The sequence below is a fragment of the Natrix helvetica genome (assembly GCF_964273705.1).
Source record: "Natrix helvetica genome assembly, chromosome: 1".
Taxonomy (NCBI): Eukaryota; Metazoa; Chordata; class Lepidosauria; order Squamata; family Natricidae; genus Natrix; species Natrix helvetica.
Genome location: NC_138548.1, coordinates 307478883 through 307504339, shown reverse-complemented (window position 1 = coordinate 307504339; position 25457 = coordinate 307478883). Strand labels below are relative to the sequence as shown.

The 25457-nt window shown below is 36.6% G+C and overlaps 1 protein-coding gene across 5 annotated transcripts in view; it reads left to right on the top strand.

Moving 5' to 3' along the window:
- Positions 1–23666, top strand: part of BICD2 (BICD cargo adaptor 2) — a 105550-nt gene extending 81884 nt beyond the window's left edge. For 3 of the 5 annotated variants that reach the window (XM_081938378.1, XM_081938380.1, XM_081938379.1), the window contains exons 3-8: positions 8399–8551; positions 10792–11244; positions 13916–14938; positions 16128–16279; positions 17822–18032; positions 21452–23666. In XM_081938378.1, coding sequence (XP_081794504.1) covers positions 8399–8551; positions 10792–11244; positions 13916–14938; positions 16128–16279; positions 17822–18032; positions 21452–21457 — 1998 coding nt within the window. In that variant the 3' untranslated portion in view covers positions 21458–23666. Of the gene's footprint in view, positions 1–8398; positions 8552–10791; positions 11245–13915; positions 14939–16127; positions 16280–17821 lie in introns of all 5 variants that reach the window. The other 2 variants (XR_014174091.1, XM_081938377.1) reach the window with 2 other exon arrangements.
- Positions 23667–25457: the final 1791 nt, after the last annotated feature.

Here is a 25457-nt window from a genome sequence, read left to right as displayed (position 1 = left end):
TCCAAGAGTGTCCAGCCCTCAGCCCATGAGCCTCATATGGCCCTGTACAGCTAGTAATGTGGTCCCATAAGATTATGGGTTCTATTATTACATCACATTATTATGTGGTTCTATATTATAAAAACTATATATAGTTTATATGTAGTCCAAGACAATTCTTCTTCACTCAGGTAAGCCAAAAGATTGGATACCAATGTTTTAGGCCAGTGATGGTTAACCTTTTCGGCACCGAGTGCCAAAACTGGAGCATGCATGTGCACTCCGGAACCCGGAAGAAAGCATGCATGCAGCAGCCACCTGCTATTCCGGGTTCCTTCGCACGCATTGTGCCGGAAAACTGGCCTGGCGTCCATGCGCACCGGACTGCTGCTCTTTTCTGGGTTCTGGCACACGCCGGTACGCAGGCCAGCTGGTCTTCATGTGAAGAGGTTCTGTGTGCCATAGATTCACCATCACGGCTCTAGGCTGTGATTTCTTCTCAATTAATCTCTCTGCATTTATTTGGTTTATACATAAAAATAATTCCCCCAAAAATCTACAGCTACGAAAGGAAGAAAGGTTGTGGGAGAAATGTAGATTCTGTTTAGGAAGATGGTGATGGACTGTATACAGCTTCTATTCCCCGCCCTCCCAATTCAACCAATATTATTTCCAGCAATTGTTTATTTTTAGGTTCCAGTGCTGTCACCATAGTAGCCAGCTAAGCTTCTTGTTAGACCCCCATCTGCCTACATTGGCTGTCTGGGGCTTTTCTCTATATACACAGTAGCCTGATTGTTCCAGGTCTCCAAGTTCTCATAAGCACCTGCCTGAGCTTCATTACTAAGGAGATAAAATTCCTAAAGTTGCAGTCTCACTTAGGGTTCCAATAGGATGTATAACTAAAATGCTTGAGTCCTTTAATGTTTCATTAATTTCTTGTTTGTGCTCTCTCTCTCAGAAAGTGTTCAGCCAACAGAGAACAAAAAACCAAATATACATACACTACAGAGAGAGAGGGAGGGAGGGAGAGAGAGGGAGAAAATGTGAATCTTAATTTGCAATTGGAAAACCTACGCTAAAAGCAGCATGTTCTGAGAGTATACCGTTACAGTTATTTAAGGATAATTAAATAATTGATATTGTAAAAGATGAGACGAAGCAACAAGCTTCTTTCAATGTCGCTAATACTGAGAATGTGGCAGGCAATAATTTAGATGAATTAATTTTTGTGCTCTGAATGAAAAAGAAACTATATTGTAAGGTGACCAACTTTTTTACGATGAAAAGGAGGACAAAACACGTTCTATTGTCCAAAATGCTAAGGTGACCAACTTTTTTACAATGAAAAGGAGGACAAATAAATTGGAAAAAATATATCGTAAATAAAAGAAATATTTTATTCATTGCAACAATAATACACTAAAATATGATATATGCATAATAAAAACATTTGCAACATTTTATATTGTAATTATGCTTACATGCCTGTTAATTATTATTTGAATGAGTACTTTTCCATTGAATTAATATTTTTTGTCAATGTATCATCTTCTAACAATATATTGGAAATATCTGAACAAGAAATATCCTTCATATTGAATTTTACGGCAAATGCTGCAGCTAGAGTATCAACATTCAATCTCGATTTCTCACTTGTCGAAAAATCATTGGCAATTGAAAAAAAACTCTTTCAACTGCTGCATTAGTTCCAGGGCAGCACAACGTAAATTGAACAAGTATAAATAAATGTTCACATGGAATATGTTCATTTTTGAAATGGCTGAAAATATCCACCCATCTTTTATCAATTATCAATTTCAACATGTTGATTTTCCCATTGTATTAATTTTTCAGAATTTAAATATACATTCAGTCTTCTAATTTCTTCAAAGAGACAATTGTCATCTATTTTAATGTCTAGCATTTCTTTAGATAAAAATTCAACACAAGATTCAATATCTGTTCAATATACTTGCGATGAAGTAAAAAAACACCATTAAAAACTGTTTCATAAAATACGTCACATAACGCGCAACAGATTAGCCTTCAAATATCAAAAAGGAGGACATGTAGGAGGACACTTTTCGAGGGAGGACAGAACTTACAAAAGAAGGACTGTCCTCCCTAAAGGAGGACGGTTGGTCACCTTATATATTGTGGAATGGAGGATTTATTAATAACTCTAGTAATTTGTAACATTTTCTAAGGTTTTTTTATAGACAGGATTTTGTCTCCAATATTAATAGAACATTGCCCATTTGGAAAATGTGACCAAAAGGATATGAATTACTCATTTCCTTTGACAATTCAGAATAAAAGTCCAGAATTAAGTCTTGCCTTAATTGCAACACATGAAGTATATGATATATAATTGAAGTATATGATGCCCATGAATCATATACCTAGGGAACATACTTAGAAATCATAGATCTACTTCTTCATGATAAGGAAAAGGCTGTGCCAGATACAAGTAACTCTTAACACACGCAGCTAGACTTCAGTAAATTAAAAAACCATTTTTTTAAAGAATCTACCAAAAAAATAGTCTTGGAAGGAAAAGAATAAGATGGTAGCTAAATCTGAACAGGATAATTATCTAGGCATCAAGAATTTATTTTATATACTGTAGGTAGCTCTCAACTTTTGTAATTGAGCCTGAAATTACAGTCATAAGTTATTGCAGTTATTAAGTGAGTCACCATATGATGTGATCCAATTAGGGATATTAGTTTGTGGAAGATCAGTTGCTCCTAACAACACAAGTACCACAAATTTCTGTATTTCTTTTGTTATTTAGTTTCTTCCAAATTTTTGTAACTCAGTGACCATTATTTCCCCAGGATTTTCTATATTTTTTAAAAGTGTATTTAATTGTTATTTGAGAGCTTTTTACAATTCAATTTATTTTCAGTGATTCTTGCCTTCTTGTAAGCATTCAAAATACTTTGGCTTAGCCTCAGTATTAGTGTTTGCAATGAGTAGCATGTGTTTTCTTTAGTGTCAAATAAGTGTTTGTACTTTCAGTTCAAGGCATTCTCAATAATTTATTCCAGTACCAATCCAATGACATCTGTTTTTATCTTTATTTTCAGCCTTTTTGATGATCTAGATTTTGCAGCTATATGATAAAATTGAAAAACAATGGCCTTCAGAATATGTGCCTTTGGTACTTCTGCACTCTTAACATTTTGTGTAAACTTGTAGTCTTTCTGCCTAGTAACAAATTGCTATATTTCTTCTCCACCTGTTGGCATAAGGTTGCCATTGCCTGTTAGCACAACCTAAAAGCTCTTCTTTAACCTAGATGCATCAGACTGACATTTCTACTCCTTTTCATTGCCTTCATCAAGTGATTCCTCACTTCCAGCCCTCCAAATTGTAATGCTTCTGATGTCTTATCCATCGGTGGTGATAAGAATCAGTAGAGCTTTTGCATTGGATTTTAAATTATACTGTGTAGGTGAATCCAGCCTCATCCCAGCTCTTGAATGTCAAATAATGTGGCTGCGGAGCTACTTCCAGCAATAATGCTAGCTGCAGACATTCTGTCTCCTGTTGGGAGGGGGGGGGGGAGCTGGGAAAATCCCTCTAACCATGCCCACTAAATCCAGAGTTTAAGGGAGGATTCCCCAGCCCCTGGTCCATGGGCTGGCACAGAGCCATGGCATGCCAGAAACCAGGCCGTGCAAAGAAGCAAAGCCCCATCCGTGGGATGCAGGTGTCATGCTAAACCATGCTTCCTCGGTCCACAGAAAATTCTCTTTCCATGAAACCAGACCTTGGTATGCAAAATATTGGGGGCTGCTGGTTTAAGGAGTTGTATTCTATTATTCCTAATTTTAAACTCCTTTTCAATGCATAACATTGGGAGGGACTGCTTGGTCTATAAGATCCAACCTCTATCCATTCTCCTTTATCAGATCCATTTGTTTTGTTTTGTTTTTCACCTCCCAAAAGGGCCTTTTCACCTCCCAATTTGTCACACTCCAATTTGGTGGATGCCTATGATCATATTTGCTTAAACTCATCTTGAACTGAAATGAACAATTAGGGAATCCCAGGAACTCTCTCTCTCTAGCTGATTAAAAGGAGAATGGAAACAAGTGACTCTAAGCAGTGGCTCACCCCTAGTTACTGCAGGTCCTGGAAGCAGTATAGGTGTATTATTCCTGTATTGCACTTTGGTGCAACATCCATATAAGATGGTTGTGATGGAGATCAAATTGGGGGGAAATCCGTCCATATACCTTGAGCTCGTAAATAATAATGAGATAGAAATAAATACAATATCCCCTTGCTAGCAAAGATTGCATGCCAGCATTATTGCAACTGGGTGTGCTTCCCAGTAACTGTAACCATGGATACGTCCTACTGCACTGCCTGGAAAAGAAGAGATATATCAAAATAATGGCTGCAGACAAATGTCAAGACAGAAGGTCAAAGGCTCTCTTTGGGGCAGGGAGATTAACCTGAAGTAAAAACAATATCCACCCAATTTGGCATTCTCAAAAGGGAATTAAAAAAAATCACTGGCATAATTATCAGCCTTTGTTCATAAAGGAGGGAGGGGGGAAAGAAGGAAGGAAAGAAAATGAGAAAGAGAAAGAAAGAGAAAAAGACAGAGGAAGAAAGAAAGAGAAAGAGGAAAAAAGAAAGAAAAAGAAAAGAGAGAGAGAGAAAGAGAAAGAAATTTAAAAAGAAATGTAGTATCTTGCTCTTCTGTCCAAGTGAAAAGGAAACAGTCAAAATACTTAGCCTAATTGCTGTGCATATTAAAACTACTGCAAGAATCTACAAAAAAAGTCAAAGAAAATGGTCCCTATTCATTAACTATAGAAAATGTCTACTAAATGTTCTTATCTATCAAGAACATTTTGATGGAACATCTACTGTATCAAGAGGAAGAGTCATGGAAGCAAGTGTTATCCATTGGAACTGCTTATTTCTTGGCCCCTGAAACAAGAGCAGACCCCCCCCCCATTTGAATGGCTGTTTCAGAAGGTCATTGGAGCCTGGAGTGTACAATGAATGTAGTTGTTTTTTATATGAAATTATTATATTAATGTTTGTTGCATTAATATTTGTCCTAATTAATGTTTTTATTATTATATGATTAATTTTTAATTAGTGTTTTGCACTTAGAAATGCTCTGGAGCGATGAATAAATCATTAGCCATTAGCTTTTGACATATTGTCTACAAAGCACTTTGATTTTTTCAAAAGCTTGAGTGGGCGGCTATTTTTAAATGAGGGAGCTACTAATTGAAAACAGGCTTCTTACTACAACAGATTTTTCTTGTTATTAGAAAATTGGAAAACAACACATACCAGAGTGACTCTCCGTTTATGTTAGGATTATAATACATTTCTCTAGTTTCTGGCCATTGAAATGTAAAAACTCCGAGAATTCTGCTTTCAGTAGGAAAAAAAAAAATCAAGTAATTAAAAAAAGATGGGGCGAGGCGTTTCTGTTTTCAAGAATCCCTAAATACTGTCCATACAAGCACAAATGCAATGAAAGAATTTATCCATTCAGTGCAATACATTGTGTAGGGTATGTCAAGTGGCTCCTGAGGCCAGGTCGAGGGATCTTACTCTGATTAACAGTTCATCAGTAGAAGTCTCCATACTTTGTCATATATGGATGGAAAAGAGTAATTTCAGAATAAGAGTTAAGTTCTTATTTTAAAATTAATGCATCCTATCTATCTTACAATATGTACATTGTAAGTTAGATAGGAGGTACTAACTTTAAAGCAAGAACTTAACTCTTATTCTGAAATTACTCTATCTTTTACTCTGGTATGCTTATATACAGTAAAAAGGACCAATTGCACAAGTCATCCATAATACATCTTCGAGTCATGGCTGTTACCATTTTGCATTTTGATCTGAATCAAGGCGAAATAGCCTATGCATGCTCTATTAAAAAAAGAATGAGTGAAGTAGCTGAGAGATATCACCATAATTATGATTTTATATTTGTAATTTGAAGAGGGCGGAAGGAGGCTTTCCTGTGCATTCATGAATCTAATTTTATACCACAAGATTACACCGCATGATCTTTATTTCTTCAGAGGCAAATTTTATTAGAACATATATGCAAATTAATTGAGAAAGAAAGGAAATCTCTTGAAGAAAATATATCAAGGGACTGACAACCGCCAAGGTTATCCTGTCTCCACATTTGTAATTCTAAATTATACATCAGCTTGAATTATTTGTATCTCATGTGTGAGAAATTTGGGAGGTTTCATTGTAATGAATATTTAAATGGACATAAATAGAAATGTGTTTTTATTGGCATTATAAATGGGGCTCGTATTTTTTCTACAATGAAATTGTGAGAGTAATACCTTTGTACTGAAAATTATTTTTTTATTTTATGTATGTCTACAAATCTTTTCAGCTTGGGAAAATGGGTGTGTTTATCACCTGTGGAAGGATTTGGTTGCTTAATTTAGAATAAACAAAACTAACTACAGTTATGAAGCTGCTTCTGCTTCTTATTTGAAATAAAAGAGACAATGCAAGTGATTAAGCAACCTTGAAAAGGCAGGGAAATTATTGTTATTGTAGTCAATCTTTTTTATTACTCCTCCCTTACTTGTATAGTGAAGACTCATCAGAGTGATGGATCTAAATTATCTACTTCATTGTTTCTCATCCTCAGCAACTTTAAGCTGTTTAATTCTTTAATTCTGTTCAGAATTCCCAGCCAGCATGCCTAGTATGCACACAGTTTGAAGTTGCTTAAGGTTGAGAAACTTGTTGAATAATCTATTGCTCAGGGTCCTTGCCAACATTCCCAAGACTCAAGTTGGGAATCAAGGGTTTCAAGGCTATCTCTCTTCCTTTCTTCTCTGTCTACCTTATTCATACAATTTATGTGACTATTTTACTAACAAATTGCAAAATAAGTAGCATAAACTGTTCCAGGGTTATTATTGCTTCTGAATTCCACATCACAAATATAGCCTTGATCTAACTGTGCACCAAAGTGTCAGAGGTTCCCTTTGAAATCAATCAACTAGATCAATTATGTAGGTCCTGTCTCCCTGAGGTGCTGAGAATCTACAGAGAACTCCAAGCTAGCAAAACTTATCTGACCGCAATAACGGATTAATAGTATCCAGTTCACATCATCGTTGTCCTCAGAAATAAGGTCTCCTTTTTGGTGTGTTAAATAACTGGGTCAGGCCCAGGATTGCCAGAGAAGCCATGAATCTGAGTCACATTCTGCCCAGTGGAAGCAATTAAAATCTATCTGTATATAGATCAGTCTGGGAATATCCCCTGTCAATGCAGCTGCAGCATTGATTGGGTAGGGAAGCTGCTTTGTAGAAGGGAGGCTTGTACAATAGTGACACACGTATAGTTTTATATTAACTCTCTGAAATATGAAATAGTATACAGTGTGATGGGAAAGACCTTGAGAGATGCATGAAGAGATGCTGCCTAGGACATGGTTAGAGCCTAGCCTGCGGCTGGAGAGTGGCCAGAGCAAATAGCTCAAAAGAGACCCTCCCTAGCTTCTCAGGCTGTAAAAGAGACTATAGAGATTTGTACTTTCAGACTTGCAAGTTTCTATTAATGTAGCCTTACAATAAAGTAGAACTAGCTCTTCTCCCTAGTGGTGGAGGCAGCATCCAGATTGGGTTAACCTTCATCCAATTATATTGAGGACTGGGTCTTGTAATGTTGTTTAAGCTCCGCCCCTGTTGCTAGGTAGATCCCAGCTTCGACTCAGTCCAAAAGCTGAGGACGGACGCGTTATCGTGTTTCTCCAGTGTTTTGATCACTATTGGTATCGTAAAATTGTTTGTTGACAGCTTGCTGAGTGGATTTGTTTAAGGAGAGTTTGGCTCTACCAACAGCCGATCAGCCCAAAGGTCCTAGCGGCCAGGCTTTTGATTGTGCCTCTAAGCCCTCTCAGGGCAAGCAGGCTTTTAAAGGGAGCGAAAGTCTCTGCTGCGAAAGGAAAATTCGCCTCTCGAGTCAGTAAGTGTGCTTGTTGTGAAAGACTTTAAATCGCTATTGCTCCTGAGTGCCCGCAGAGTCCCCTCGACTTGGGCTGCAGAGTGCTTGACTGGGGAACATTTCCTGTGTAATTTACCTGGGGAGACTGACATATAGGCACTTCCAAATTTTTGTGTAAATATGTATGTGAAAAAAATTAACATTGCAAATAATATTGCCCAGAAGGTATATAATTATTTAGGTACAGAAAATATCTCTGAACAATAAGGGAGGAATGAAACAGTTACCAAAAGCCAATTGGATTTTCCTATCATACCATACGGTTCCTAAAACATAACCGTTATTGAATGTTTATTTCCCATTCCCCACTTTATTTTATTTTATGTGCTCTCATAGAGAAGGCAAAAAGTCTTTAATGCTGGTGCATATTTTTCAGATAAATCAAAATGTTGAGAACCAGAGAGGCCGCTTACGAGATGACATCAAAGAATATAAATTCCGGGAATCTCGCTTGCTGCAAGATTACACTGAACTTGAGGAAGAAAACATCTGCCTTCAGAAACAAGTGTCTATTCTGAAACAGAATCAAGTGAGTATTGTCAAATTATTATCTGGGCTGTGTCAGAGTTCCAAGTAATGTACCTATTTAGACAGAACTCCAAAGAAGGTAGATTCCTCAAAGAACAGTTTTATTGGATACATCATATTGGCACAAGTGGTGAAAACCAACTCTGAAAGTTCCAGTGGTTTTCACCTAATTAAAAGTTAAAGTCTCCCCCTTCCCCCAAGTCATTAGTCACATTGTCCAATAGAGGTGCTGGCCGATTGCTTGGTTACTCCACTCCTCCTCTCCAGCCACCTATTGGAATCACCTTGGTTCCCACAGGAAAACTTTTTGCTTTGACGGCAAAACCTCAGCTATATTCTCTCCTCCCTGTCTCCTCTTCAGGATTGTGGCAACCCTGATGCCACAAAGATGGCCTCAGCCAGGTTCGCTTCAGGGTTGACAGCATGGTTGTGTATGAGGGAAGTATGTAGCTTTTATCCAGCACCTCAGATTTTAATCCTCAAAATTTCCTAGCTTTGATGCTGTGAGGAAAATGGTAAATAATAGCAGTGCAGAGATATTATTGCATTGCCAGATATTTCCCTTGGTATCCACCAGGCCCTTTTAGTGAAGAAGAAGTTGGAAAAGCAGCAGCTGGCTAGGTAGTAGAAGGCATCCTAGGGGGCTATCTCACCGTATTTTTCTGCAGTTGTAATTCTTTAGGAAATAGGCAACCATGTATCAGTGATGCCACCACAAGCTTTCAAAATGTCAAAAGTGTCACAGCTTTAAAATAAAGTTGCCCCACACTATAAAGCTTTATATGTTTTCACCTGCCTTTTGATTGCTTTTTTGCAACACATAGAACATAGAATAAAAGAATTGGAAAGGACATTGAAGGCGTTCAAATCCAACCCCCTGCTTGAGCAGGAAGTGACCCTATATCAGTGCTGGTGAACCTTTTCGGTACCAAGTGCCAAAATGGGAGCGGGTGCATGACAGAATGCTGGAAGCCAGAAGAGCTGTTCCCTGGTGTGTTTGTGCACGCCGGGAAGCTGAACTTCCGGTTTCCAGCATGCACATGTGTGCCAGTCACTTAATCTTCCGGTTTCTGATGCACATGCGTGTGCGAAGACCAGCTGGCTGGTGCACATGCACATGCCAGAAACTGGAAGCTCAGCTTCCCGGTGTGCACATTCATGCCAGGGAGCTGCTCTTCCAGTTTCTGGTGCGCACAAAGACCAGATGGCTAGTGTGCCAGAACCAGGAAGAGCAACGGGCTACGGCTGGCATGCCCAGAAGGGATGGCTCTGCGTGCCACTTCTGGCATGCGTGCCATAGGTTTGCCATCACGGCCCTATATCATTTCAGACAAATAGTTTTCCACAATAGAAAGTACACATTAAAAGGAATGCCTTGCTCCCAAAGGCTTAGGACACAATTGGTTAGGATCAGCACCTTCTAGAGGTGGCAGTGGGGTGGGGTGGGGTGGATAGCTTGCAGATTTGGATTGGAAAATCCAAATCTTAAAGATATTGTTAGGAAAGAGACTATTTCCCCACTTGTATACAGAAGAGAGCCAACAGGAGACACACACACACACACACACGCCTATGCATACACACAAACTTGAGGAGAGAAATAATTAGGCAGGGAGACAAAAAGGAACGCACAAGCAACAGTAACATATTGGGTGGAAAAGACATTGTTTCAATCTGTTTCAGTAAAACTAACAATGAGCTTTCATCAAACTAGACATACTGGGTTCTCAGATTTGTGTCCTAAAAACGTACAACTTTGTTGCGGCATATTTTTGTGACCCAGTATTAAATTCACTAAACACAATGATGTATTACAAGAGTCTCTAGAATGTGTATTGTGTGTTAGGTTCATATAAGTTTTGTTCTTTATGTAATTTGCAGGATTTATTGAAATGAATAGAAACTGACCTGAGATTTCATATTATCTGATTTTCAAAAGTGACATGTTTTATACCATATTATAAAACTATATTATATAAAATAATTCATAGAAAAACCCATAGGTAAGAACATAGGGAGAACAAATTCTAATTAAGTGCACAAATTTACAACAACTTGCTGGTGTTGGTATTAAGAAGGTAAAAGTGAGGAAGCATTACAAAAAGAGTTTGAAGCTCTACACCATCCTTCTATTTCTTCCTTGATTTTTTGTAGAGCTTTTACTACTTCAAGGGGAACATTTTAACATTCCTTCTTTCGTGCTTGCTATCAGGTATTTTAGTGACACCTTTTCTGTAACAGGTGGAATTTGAAGGGCTGAAGCATGAAATCAAAAGACTAGAAGAGGTTACAGAATTCCTGAACAGTCAGTTAGAAGATGCCATAAGATTAAAAGAGATATCTGAACGCCAGCTTGAAGAAGCCTTAGAGACCCTGAAGACAGAACGTGAACAGAAGAATAATCTTCGGAAAGAATTATCTCATTATATGAATATCAATGACTCCATGTATACCAGCCATTTGAACATCTCTTTGGACGGACTGAAGTTTAGCGATGAAACCACTGAGCCCAATAATGATGAGATTGTGAATGGCTTTGAACCAAATTGCCTGAGTAAAATCAACAATGGCAATAATAAAGCATCAACACCCAAAAAATCCGACAGCTTCCCTCCAGCCCCTAGTTTGGTGAATGATCTTCTGAGTGAGCTAAATATATCTGAAATCCAAAAATTGAAACAACAACTAATGCAAGTAAGTCTGTGTTATATATATATTCCTTAAATATGTGCATATTAATTCCTAAAATTAAGCTTTTCCAAAAATGTGTACTGATGAGAGATTCTGTTTCATTACATGAGGTTCCTGAAGTGAACTGTGGTATTTAAATTTGATATATCTTTGATATAGGCTCTATTTGAAATGGCAAATAGAATAGCCTGATTTCAAAAAAGTTTGGAACATGGTAGATCTTACTCCTTTATACACTGTTTAGGAAAACAATGCTTTCAGTTACCATAAAGTAGAAATCTGTCCCATTGGTTACAGATTTTACTTGGACTGCCCTGATTTTTAATTTTGTAAAATTCTTGCATCACACTTGTAATTTTTGACAGTGATATCAAGATTAATTTAAACAATTTATATGTATTAGCTGTAATCTCATGAGATGGGTAAATATTCCATTTTTTTTTCATAGAAATTACCCAAGTTTTAAAGTTTTATTTTAGTTTTGTAACAAAGAGGGAATTTTTTAAAGAGTTAAAGGTAGAAATATATTAATTAAAAATCCAAAACATGGATGCCCATGAAATTGCTGTAAACTGTACAATGTTAAATAGTTTATTAAAATATGACCATTCACAATAGTTAGCTTTTCTAGTTTAGTTAAAGTATCATTTTAAAGAGTAAAATATTTCATGTAAATTCCAAGTGATTATTTTGTTGGAAGAGAAAGCTATTTCATTTTATATATATTTGTCCCAGGAAAAAATACGAATGAACATTACAAAAATATATCTTTATCATAATGGATAGTAGAATTTTCTTTGATCATCAATTAAACTGATGTAGATTAGCTTTACTTATATAATGAGTATATAATATTCAAGTAGTCCTCACTTGGACTACACAGTCCACCCATGCCCTAGTGACTTCTCGCCTTGATTACTGTAACGCTCTCTACATGGGGCTCCCCTTGAGATGCACCCGAAGGCTCCAGCTGGTCCAGAATGCAGCCGCGCGGGTTATTATGGGGAGTACTAGGTACTCCCATGTAACACCTTTCCTGCGCGAGCTGCACTGGCTACCTGTGGCCTTTCGGGTGCGTTTCAAGGTGTTGATCGTCATCTTCAAAGCGCTCCATGGCTCGGGACCTAGTTATTTGCGGGATCGCATTCTACCCCATACATCCCTGCGACCAATCCGCTCTCACAGAGAGGGCCTCCTCCGGGTACCATCCGCTAAACAGTGCGGGCGGGCGGTGCCTAGGAGTAGGGCCTTCTCTGTGATGGGCCCAACCCTCTGGAACGACCTCCCCCCCGATATTAGAACCACCTCTGATCTCCGCTCCTTCCGCAAGAAACTCAAGACCCACCTGTTTCGAGTAGCTGGTCTGGCCTAATTATAATTATAATCGTAACTGTATTTAACATCTATTACTAACTTTCCTGGATGGCTTTTTAAATTTTATATTGGGGTTTTAAACGGGTTTTAAAATTGTTTTTTAATTATTTAAATTGGTTTTGGGATTTTATATACAGACAGTGTGTGTGTGTTGTTTCTGCTCTATGTCTTATGTTATTTTCTGTTGTTTTGATTATGAATGGTCTGTACACCGCCCCGAGTCCCTACGGGGAGAGGGGGCGGTCTATAAATTAAATAAACTATAACTATAACTATAACTTAATGGCCATAATTGTGACTAGCAACTCCTTTGATAACTGTTGCAGTCGTAAGCAAGACATCATGTAACCATGATGGACTTACATCCTCACTTTTGATGCTGTTATTAAGCAAATCACCTGTGGTCATTAAGAGAGACATCACATGACTACAACTTTATTGTTTTCATTAACTCTGCTTTTTGGAAACTGGCTATACAGCTCACAAATGGTGATCACGTGACTACAGGGATATTATAGTGTCATAAATGCAATTTACAATTACCAGTTACAAAGTTATATTTTCAATGTTGTCATAACTTCAGACAGTTGCTAAAGAGGGAAATCATTAAGCGAAGATTACCTGTTACATTTTCTGTATAATAAAGAAAAATTTAAGAAGTTGTTAAATATTGATATTTATGTATTTGTTTATATTTCATATTTCTAAACTGCCCATCTCTTCATAGAGGAGCATTGGGTGTTCTATAAATTATCATAATTTTCAGTATTACAACATATTATTTCCATTTAGCATAGTTATCTAAACTTCACTGTTATATCATTAGAGCCTCCAAAAGAACTTGAGGTTGCAATTTATTTGTGTGATCAATGATCAAGGGTCAATGCAGTCTAAATTCTTACACTGAGCTGTATTCTTTATTGAGGCAGAGTTATAGCAATCCATCATGAATAACAAATATGTCTACCTGTGAGAATTAAACTATGTTGTGTAATATATTTATCCTTAACATCTGAATGCATTTTCAGTCCCGGTACTATAGATGCCTATAATTTGGTACATATTTCATTGTAAAACACAAAGAGCAGAGAATGAATTGTACAGAGTAAGACTATAAGTTAACGATTCCAAATTCTGGAAATAATAGCTTAAACAATTTAGATTCAATAATCTTTTAATAATATTCCTTGTGACATTTAGCTGCAAAGTCCAGGTGCCAAATTTAGATTTTTCACTTATGTGAGGCTCCTTTATAGGAACAGATATGAGTTCAGAAAATAATAGTTATTTTTCATTATAGGTGGAGAGGGAAAAAATGAATCTGTTATCTACGCTCCAAGAATCACAAAAACAACTAGAGAACACCCGGGGTGCACTTTCTGAGCAGCATGAGAAAGTTGGCAGGCTCACCGAAAACCTCAATGCCATGAAAAAACTCCAGGTCAGCAAGGAACGTCAGTCTGCTCTTGACAATGAGAAAGAACGAGATAGCCATGAAGAAGGAGATTATTATGAGGTCGATATCAATGGCCCAGAGATTCTGGAATGCAAGTATAAAGTAGCTATGGCAGAAATCAGTGACTTGAAAGAGGAACTTAAAGCTCTAAAGGCTAAATATGAGGAATGTGAATCCAAATACGAAGAGGATAAAAGCAGGTACGAGACAGAAAATCAAGCCCTGACGGAAAAGATCAGTTCTTTGGACAAATCTAGTAGACAAGATAGGGAGCAGGTTATCAGACTGGAGAAGGAACTCAGGAAAGTCACTGATGTTGCTGGGGAAACCCAGGGCAGCCTTAGTGTAGCCCAAGATGAACTGGTCACCTTCAGTGAAGAATTAGCCAACTTGTATCACCATGTATGTATGTGCAACAATGAAACCCCCAACAGAGTGATGCTAGATTACTACAAACAGGGCAAAGGAGGACATACCAGTCCAGAGGTCAAAGGCCACAGATCACCAATCCTGCTCTCTAAAGGTTTATTGTCGATAGACTTAGGAAAACCAGAAACCGGGAGTGGTGAAAGCAGTCCATCACCAGTTTCATCCCTCCCTTCACCAGTATCTGAAGTATCCCGGAAGGAACCTATGAATGTTTACAACCTGATTGCCATAATCCGTGATCAGATCAAGCATTTGCAAGCAGCAGTAGATAGAACAACTGAACTGTCACGACAGCGGGTGACTACCCAGGAACTTGGGCCAGTAGTGGACAAAGATAAAGAGGCACTTATGGAAGAAATTCTGAAGCTGAAGTCTTTGCTAAGCACCAAGAGAGAACAGATTGCAACATTGAGGACTGTACTAAAGGCCAACAAACAGGTGAGATTTAAACTACACAGAGAAAAGATTCAAAGACAAACACACACATACACAGAAATGTAATTACAGTAGCTGACTCATTGCTCTTTTTGTAAGAATCAATTGCTATTTTATCCCCCAGATAATTGTCATCTCTTAATATAATTGACATTACATTACACAGAATGTGGCTCAATATGGTATCATAGAAATCTATTCCCAGAAGGTCCATCATTCTCCCTGTTGGAAGAAAGGTTCTTCTATAATCCACTCTTCTTAATTCTTACGACTTCTGGGTCAGTCTCTCTGCATAGCCATATTTTTTATTGTAATAAATCTATCACAAAGCTACTTTTGGATTATTATGTATGTCTAAATTGACCCATCTAAATTGAAAGTAGCAAACTAGAAAAGATGCAGAGGAGGGCAAATCTCTTTTGACAAATAGTAATTAAAGAAAAAGTTACTAAGGATAAGGCAACACCAAAATATATAAATCTATATATAATGAGGCTAAAGTGATTATAAATAAACATCCCCCCATTTTTTTTGGCAACCTATAGCTTAATCATTGCTTAGATGGCTTTAAGGCAAAATTAGACATATCATAAAGGATAGATTTATCAGTAACAATAAGAAAAGTATGTCACTGAATAGAAGTTGTCAGAAAGGAAATAAAGAATATTGGTTTGCGTGCTTCTTGAAGACATTTTGTTATTATTGTTTATAAAGTAGGAAATTAAGAAAGCTTCACAGTATCAGGATTCATTTCTCTTTCCTTGTTCCTTAATCCCATCAGTGTAGGTGGTAGAAGCAGCAATGTTGGAAGGAGTAGGCTGGTGAAAGTCAAAGCGGTAAGATGGTGGGAGAAGCATAAGAACAGAACTCTTTTTGTTTGTGCTGTGTTTTTTTGACACTTCCATTGCAGACATCATTGGGAAGAAGGGCTTGGGTAAAATGTTACTATTAAAAGGCTATTCCCCAATGAACTCCTATCAGAAACATTTTTGTTTCTTTCTTAGATTTGCATATCAAAAGTATCTTCAGAAATAACGAATTGTATTTTAATTGTTCATTGGATTAATTGCCTGCATTATCAAGTCTTCGTCTGGGTGTATGAATACATTAACAACCTCTTTATCTGACTGGCTTATAGAAGCTTAACAATAATTGTGAATCTTTTCTTTTGCTCATTTCGGGAAACAATCAGACAGCAGAAGTTGCCCTTGCAAACTTGAAAAGCAAATATGAAAATGAAAAGGCAATGGTTAGAGAAACAATGATGAAGCTGCGCAATGAACTGAAAGCTTTAAAAGAAGACGCTGCTACTTTCTCTTCTCTGAGGGCCATGTTTGCTACCAGGTACAATTTAGCAAAAGACGGTTACAGAAAATAAAATTGTTTTGTACATTTATAGCAGTCATCTTAAAAGTAGACAATTGCTGAGGACAAGCATCATTATGAAAAATATTTGCTAACTGCTGTGAGAAATGAATGGTTACTGGGATGGAAGACATAATGAAGGAGCTTATTGCCAAGAAGGATTGGGCAAACACTGATGATTGGAATAATATTGAATGTTATTAGATAACATTTGATGTCATATATGTCTAAATCACGTATTTTTTAAAAAATCACATGGGAGAAAAGTTGCTGAGTGAATTAGGTTTTCCTCACCATTACTGGAACGTTTTCAATAAAACAGTGGCATTCTCTTGAGATAGTTCACAGCTTGTGATCTGGATCAAGATATTAATGTGGTGGCATTTGAATAAAAGGCTGAGTAGTTATTCAAGAAAGGACAAGAATAGAATACTAAAAATCATAGCCTTGAATGAAAGGGAGACTGTCAAGAAACTTTTAAATATGAATCGTTATTCATGCCCATGCTAAGCAAATTTACCTAGTTCATGCGGGCATAGTACCTGTGTTTGTACATCATACTAAAGCAAATACAGGTTGTCCTTGACTTATGACCACAATTGAGCTTACATATGTTTTTGCTTCACTCAATGTTTGCAATCCCAGCTCCGTTCTTCCACTGCAATTGTTAAGTGACCATACTGGAGTATCTTGGGTTGGGAGAGGCCTGGGTAGCCCAGCACCCATTAGCATAAACCTTCCCTCTGCCCCACCACTCCTAGTAAGTTTGGGCATTCTGCCTGCCCAAACACAGAGGTCTACTTACTTTCTGTGCAGCTGCTGACAAGTACACCCAGCCTATGTGAGAGACAGTTACTATAGAAAGCTAGATAATGTGATGTTTCCAAAGGTGGAACCAGCCTTGGAATATTGCAAGGGCTGGTGCCCATCTCACAACGTTTCTAAGGGCTCTTTCTGGCTTCTAGCTTTAAAAAAAATACATATATAAATAAAACAGTTGTAATTTAGCTAAGACCTATTTGAGGGTGAAGTTCGTTCTCAGAGCTTGTGGGTTGGTTTCCGAACATTTCATTATCAGGCTAGGTTAGATCTTCAGTGGAGTTTAGGGGATATCAGTGTCAGTGTTCTTCTGTTTAAAAGGGCTTCGTGTGGTAATAAATAAGATCTATTTCTTATTTAATAATTAAAAGGTATAGTTTGATTTTTATATGGAAAATCAGGATTCCTTGTCTAGATGGCAAGTCTTTGCCACACTAATACAATACAGTACAATACAGTAACACCATTTAGTTAATAACCCTTTGCGTGTTCATTCTCCTTCAAGCAGCAGAGCCATTGAATCTGGTTTTCAAGAGGTTTTCTGGAGCTTGAGAGCACCAACATTGCACCTCTCTATAACACTCTACAGATGTGAATAGACTATTCTTAGGAGTTATAAATGCATTTAAAAGGCATACCTGAATCATTTCTTGTAGGCTAGCATTTGAAGGCTTTATTCTTAAAAGTGCACTTTCGTTGCAGGTGTGATGAATATGTCACTCAGCTGGATGAAATGCAACGCCAGCTTGCTGCAGCTGAAGATGAAAAGAAGACCCTCAACTCCCTGCTTCGCATGGCGATTCAGCAAAAGCTGGCCCTGACCCAGCGCCTTGAACATCTTGAGTTGGATCATGAGCAGTCCAAAAGGGTGCGCACAAAATCTGCATCCAAAGCCAAGAGTAGTAACCCCAGTGTAAGTCACATCCGATCATGTGGAGACAAGTCGGAAGGCTCTGTGCTTAATAACCAAGTTTTTTGCAGTGATAAGTATAAGATCTATTGTGATTAAAGAAGAAATTAGGATGCCATAAACACACGTCTGATGTTTGTGCTTTTGAATGTCAGCATTAATCTCCACTAAATTAATATTGCAGTGATGAGTGGATTTATATTACTATGTTGTTAAACCATGTAATACAAGGTGTATTATAATGGTCTTAACTTGTAACTGAGTCACAAGCATGGGTGGGGGAAAGACTGTGAGGAAGTTTATGGTGGAAGAGTATTTACTGTTTCCACAGTGAATGGCTTTGGTTTTGTGGATTATGGGTAAGTGCTAAAGGAGCATATCAGGTACAGTCTACACACTGTTACTAACTGTAGCTTGTCTAGCACAAATGGGATGCTTTCCCCAGAATTGTAAGTTTGTTTCCAGGGATGGAGACAGCAAAACTGTCTCCTTGGTTAGTAGTTTTGAGAAGTGATGATATCCAGCATCTAAAATCAGAAGTATGATGGGAAGATGATTAAATCTGCTGCAGCGCTTAATTGCTGTCATTATCATTATCTAAAAATTCAAAATCTTTTCTCTAAATTTAAAATATGAATGCAAACTATGGGAAAGAAGGCAAACTTCTCAACCCTTTATTTTCTAGCCCTGCTTGGCTTCTTGGGCTTAAGCTATTAAAAAATTGCACATTAAAAAAAATATGCAATGTAATATTGCCTGTTTGGAAGGAGAATTTAATGGTTAAGGAAAGCAAAACTAGAATGCTACATCACAGCAGATGTGATGTACGAAGAGTATACTGTACTACAGCGATAAAATATGGTTTCTGGCAATTAATATGCCAGAAGGAATGGTGAATTACACATTGGACATTATCTAGTATTAAGCTTATTTAATTTTCCTTGATTCTAGTGGGACAATTGCATAATTGTTTTCTGCTGCAATCAAAGAGATTACATAATGCTTAGAGGATGTCCATTATTATTACTATCTATGTGTATAGAATGAATAGGAGTATGTTCTAGTATTGTCAAATTGCAATGCAGTTTCTCCTTAACTGTCAGTATTAGAGCTTTATAGAATAGTATTAATGAGCTCTAAGTTTTGTTTAAATAAAACAAAATTGTATTTCTTATGCAACCACACACTTCACAGGGCTCTACATTCTAGGCACTGGAAACTAAACGATTAGTTTATTCTTGGTTATGCCTAATTGTGAGGTAGATTAGCATAGATGTATTCATTGAATAAAAATACTTTGTCAAACTTTTAAGGGGCCTTTTCAGCCGCTGAATTTCAATACACTAGATTTTTTTAAAAAGTGTACTTCATAATTGGTGCCTAAAGAAGGGGGAATGATACAAGTGGGGAAAATTATGGTTTTTTAAAAAATGGTAAATTCAAGGAGCACAAAAAGGCGCACTTAAAACAAAAACAAAATAATTCAGAAGTGCCTAGCCTCAAACATTATTTTAATGTAAAGCCCTGTTCATACTATACTCTTTTCGGATAACTTTGTATGCTTAGAATATTACAAAGAAGTAATGCAGGGCTGTGCAGCTGTGTCTGCTAATGTAGAAATATTTCTTTCCTTCCTTCCTCTTCCCCCTTCGAGCCATGCTAATAATAATCTTGGTGTTGTATTGCCTCATCTTACATTACTATCTCTTTTTAGATGATCTGCAGCTTCCTTTCTGTGTAGCACTGCTCTGCCTATGAAGTAGTTAGGAGATATAGCAATGTTACTGTAAAATAATAAAGAGAGGGCTTTCCTAGTAAAAGGAAGACAAAAATTGCTTACATCTTTCTTGAAATTGGGAAGAAAACTGAACATATTTGCAACATGGGTTGTAAAGAAAAATTCTTTAATGAAGAATATATAAATTAGAAGGTGAAATTAGTTCTGCTGAATTCAAACTAATTGTGAATTATTCACCAATTGGCAAATATACAGCGTTAGAATGGTAGTCCTTACATGCCTCACTTTATTATTGCTTTTGCAGGAAACACTCTATCCTCCTGAATTTGAGCTTTAATGTAGCTATTGCCAGGTTTTGATATTTTTAGAATGCCTTTAACAGTGGACCACCCTGCTTTTCTCCTTTAATGCTCAATAATCCAGAAGGCCTTTTAAAGTTCTGTCCCCCTTCTTGCAAAACCCCTGCATTGATAATAAGTACTAAGCTGTTTTGCTCCATTAGAAGCAGCAACTTTTTGCTTCCAGGTTAAGAGGGATCTATGAAATACAGTTTTTAAGCATCTCCTTTTCTTGGGTTTAGGATGAGGGAATTTTAAGAAATTGATTGCATTGGTAAAAATTCAGGTAAATTGACATTAAATTGGAAGATTTAAGGGTTCTGGAATTGCAACTGTGCATCTGGTTGCATTGTTTAGTGTATCATATTTATAATTTTCAATAGGCTTGCTAATTGTTTACATTGTTGTCACTGCTATTTTTGTTAATCTTCAATCTTCTGAGCCCTTCAACCATTCTACGTCTTCATAACTCACAGTAACTGCTTAGAGCAGTGCTTCCCAAGCTTCATTACTCAAAAGGGCTTATCAGAAAGTCCTTTGGACCTAGTGTAGGTAATACAGTTTAATTTGAATATCCCTGTTGTGATTGGGTAATGGGTTTGTGTCACTACCCAAAGAAAAAATATTCTTAGCCAACTTTGGGTAATTTATCCAAGTTTGGGAAGCACTGTTTAGAGAATGGCAGCCCAGCTGCATCCTTATATTTGTTTACTTTTATATTCAATTTTAAAAAACAGACTTTGGGGAAAAATCACTATGATTTGCTCTTATGTCTAAGCTTTGAGAGGGACTTGTACTTACTTGGTTTAAATTTTTCAAAATTAACTTGATGCATCCAATGTTTCCTTTTGCTTTTATTGGGTTGGAACACAACGTGGAAAACTTACTAAGCCATCACCTACCTCTGGAAGTGGGACTTCTCTTCTGAGTGATTTTACTGCTCACTGTATTGGCTGGCATGATATACTGACTCATCTGCATGCTTGTGAAGAGGCAGCAGCTTCACTGATCAATTCTCTTGTGAATTTGCCATTGTTTATTTACGCTTGAGCAACTTGGCTTCAGGAGTTGTAAGAAACTTTTCTTCCTGCACAGCTTTGGCTAACAGGTGACACATTAAAATATTAACTTCGGTGTTTGAAAAAGCACCCATGAGCTACATTGGCTTTTAAAAGACTAACACATGCATCTCAACTAATTAATGTGTTATAGATGTCCTGCAGCACATTCTTGTCTATATCTTTATATGTTTCCTTTTTTAAACTAGACTGTGAAATTTTTTTAAAAAAAATTCTAATGTTTTTGCTTTTTTCTTTCTTTTCTTTTTTTTACTTTCCACCATCCAGCTGTAGAGTAGTTCCTGGAAAAGGCCATTTCAACAATACAACTTCATATCTTAGCCTGTGTCGTTATGCTTAGAAGTGATGGTTGCCTGTTGCACAAAGAATGGAAACTACTCTTAATGAATTCTCTACCCACCCTCCCACCCACCCCCATCTCCCATGCAAAATATGTTCTTTTCAATATGCAACCTGTGTTCTCATTTAGCCTTATTAATTTAATTTTATTTTGGCATGTTATGTCTGGAAACAAACAAAAAGAAAGCTTTATCTTTGAAGTGCTGCTGCAGGAAGAAAACTTACAAATGCTGAAGAAACATACTTCATAATGTAATAATTGCCATGGTAGCTTATTATGCTCATAAGAAATATTCAAATGGTGTTGTTTCTTTTTAATTTCATCATAGAACTTTCTTTTTTTTTAAAAAAAAAAGCAGTTGATTGTTTAAACGTGCACTTTTACTCTTTTGATATTTACTTTAATATCTTTTTATTGTTTTTTTTGTAGAAGAGTTTATATTAATGGGAAAAAAATCTAGTGACTTACGTTAATAGTCTGTCTATTTGGAGCTTCTGCTTGATCTTTCCTCATCCATTTGTGGCAGAGTTTTATACTATATTGTATTGTTCTACCCTGTATTTAGAAAGGAGCTTCAATACAAACTAGGACTTCTGCTAAACGATCTACTTGCTGTATATCAGCATCTTTTTTTCTTTTTTAATATAAAATATTAAGCTTTATATGTTTTCAATTACTGATTTTTTAACTGCCATGTTAATTGAGAAATCCAGGGTATTCAAATTCTGGGGTTTTTTCATATTGTATTATTATTCTTAGGAATAGTTCAATGTAACAAGAAGAAAACTTGACTTTGCTCTGGTGAAAACAGTTATAGGCACTTGAAAATAAATATTAGTGTTACCTATAAAGTCCAGAATGTCTGGGTTTTAGGAAAACCTTATGGTGTATGATTGGTTAACAGAATTTTATACAACGATATCACTTAAATTCCAAATTGGAATTGTTTTTGTTACTACTTTGTTTTATTGTGCCAAATTGTGTTACATTTTAGAAAGATAATGTCTGAAGTTGTGACTGCTAGGGTTTTCAACTTCAGCGCCTTTTTTCCCATTTTATTATTGCCAGTAGTGCCTTTCATAATTTTCAAGGGAGACCCCTAAGCTAGCTTAGTCCGTCCAAGAAATAAAGAACCATGGTTTTGAAAGCTAGTTATCAAGTGGAGCAATAAGGGCAATATAACCTCCCCTTCGCACATTTATTAATGAGTAGACCTACTGTAGAGTAGATCTACTACATATGCTCAAATTGTAAAAAATTCTGTTAGTCAATGATACTTCATCATGCAAATTCAGGGGTATAAAAGAAAAAAGTAAACAAAAAACAAATATACTTTGCAAACCAAAAGTAATATTATTGGACAAAAAGAAGCAAGGTATATTAATCCATTTGTGGTTGCAGTATGGAGGATGTTTTGGGAGTTCTGGTAGCTTTGTGTGGTGATGGATCCAGTTAACCATAGTATTGTTTGCAAATGTGAAGAAGAAAAGCAAGACATTTAATATTTTTCTCTTGCATGTTTTATCTAATTCATTTGTGATTTCAGGAAACAGAAACTGAGATGTGCATCAACAAGTTGTCCCTGCAGTGCTATTTGTTGAGGCTAACTTTAATAATTAAATTGGGTAAGCTTGCAAGGAGCAGAAATCCATTTTTCTTTTTATATAAAATGATTTTTAAAAGAATTGAAATTATAATCATATGGGAAAAAGCTTTCTGTTTGCTGAAAAAATGTTCTAGAAGGTGGGGACTTAAGTTTTCATCCTTTTGGTTACAGTATTGACTTATAAGTGGTATGATTACATTTAAAATTACATCTCTGTGTGGGTATTTATTTGAATGTCAAAGTACTGTATTATGTTTTTATGTGCATTTCCTTAGTGGTGGATTGGTCTCCATTTTATTGTCATATGCATGAACTCTTGCCAAGTAACCTTTACACAGACCTGCAGCAAAGAACTTAATGGAAATTCTTAAAAGAAAAATGTGGAAATTAAGGAACAACTCTGGTGTCATTTTGATAATTTTAGGAGGTCTAGAGGGCAATGTTAATTCCCAAAAAGAGTGCATGTTGGATAGGAAAGCAATCTATCTGCGTAAAGGTACTCACATTGGCAATATCAATAAAGGAGAAGGAAGAAATTCTGGCTAGTGTCTTTTTTTAATTATATCACTTTGTTGAAGAACATGCTAATTTATAAAGTATGTTCCATTCTTTATATATTACAAGAATCTTCATGTGTTACAAGAAAGATGCAGATGGACAGATCTGAAAAGAAATATTTTACTGAAATCAAGAAAAAATTAGAAGTTTGTTTATCTTTGAATGAATTTGTATTCTGTGTTTTTAAATAGAGCCTAAAGAAGAGAAAAATAGGGAAGATGTTATAATCTAATAATAACTGGTGCAAAGTCTTCTTTAGTCATAAGGGCTCTTGAAACAGTGTCCCAGTGCTGTCTGATATTTTAACCACTACAGTTTATTGGCTTAAATAGAAATTTGAAGTGAATTTTGGGAGCTGCAAAATTCAGTAACAAATACTACTACCGTGTTTCCCCAAAAATAAGACAGGGTCTTATTTACTTTTGACCCCCCAAATAAGCACTTGTCCTTTTCAGGGAGGTCTTATTATTTTTGAGGTGCAGAAGGCAGCGAGCGTGGTCACCTCATGGTGCTGCTGTGTTGTAATATTTTTTGGGGGGGAGGGCTTATTTTCGGAGGAGGGCTTATTTTAGTGCATGCGCTCAAAAGCCCGATTGGCCTTATTATCTTGGGAGGTCTTATTTTCAGGGAAACAAGGTGTGTTTACTATGTTTTTAAATAAGAGAAATAAGACTAACATATAAAGCAATTATAACATTTCTATGTATGTTTGTTTGCTCTCTGAACAACTATGACAATATTTTATATGGACATATCAAATTCATAATTCAGGGAAATTAACAAAACTTAAACTAATAAAATCACAAATTGAGTATCATATAAGGTATGACAGCCAAAGGGAAAAGATCTAAAAACTTCATACATTCAACACAAACAGAAAACAGGCTGCATCACAGAGGCTCCACCTTCTCAAATATCTTCTGTAAAGATTGATGGATGGATAATACAGCAGAACTTGTTTTCTTGGTGTCTCCATTTTTAAAGTATATTACGTTTGGTTCTTACAAAACAGGTAAGTTCTAAAAACAGATTCTGACCCTCCTGTTTCTAAACATGGCTGAAATGCTAACGAGAGTTTATCTTAATAAGAAACTTGGTGTGGATCCATATTTAATTGTGTTTAGTGTAAATTAAATGTAAATCAATGAAATGTAAATGAGTCTACTGAAAGTCTGACTAAATCTTGTTTCTGTCAGGCCCGCATGTCACACTAAGCTATGATTCCTTTTCCTGCATAACCCTAAGCTTTGAAGTATGGTTTTCAAGTCACAGTTGTTGGGTTCTTTATACCAAAACCAGAACTACACTATAGTGGATGTGTATAGAAATACATAGTGAGGAACACATTTTTTCTATAAAGATTAGCCACAGGTTCATGGGATCTTCATAAACATGACCTGAAAACAACATTTTCTCTGTATATATTGGATATTGTATATAGACATTGACAGTTTATGTGCCATCAAGTTACTGTCAGTTTTTAATGGTCTAGGTGTCAGCGTTCCAAATATCATCCAAAATTAAATCAGAGTCCAAGGCAGAACTTTCCTCAGACGTCCAATTTATTAAGAGAGACATGTTGGCACATCTGTGGAAACCCGAATCTGAAAACTTCCTAGGGTTTCCACCCAGTTGAAAGTTCATGATCTTGTCCCCACACCCACAAGTCCATCACATGGTCCAATCTTCCATTGCCACGCTGGCATCTCCACCCATCCACTTCCGGTCAGGTGCAGAGGTGCAGAGACAAAGAATGACCTTGGGCTTCT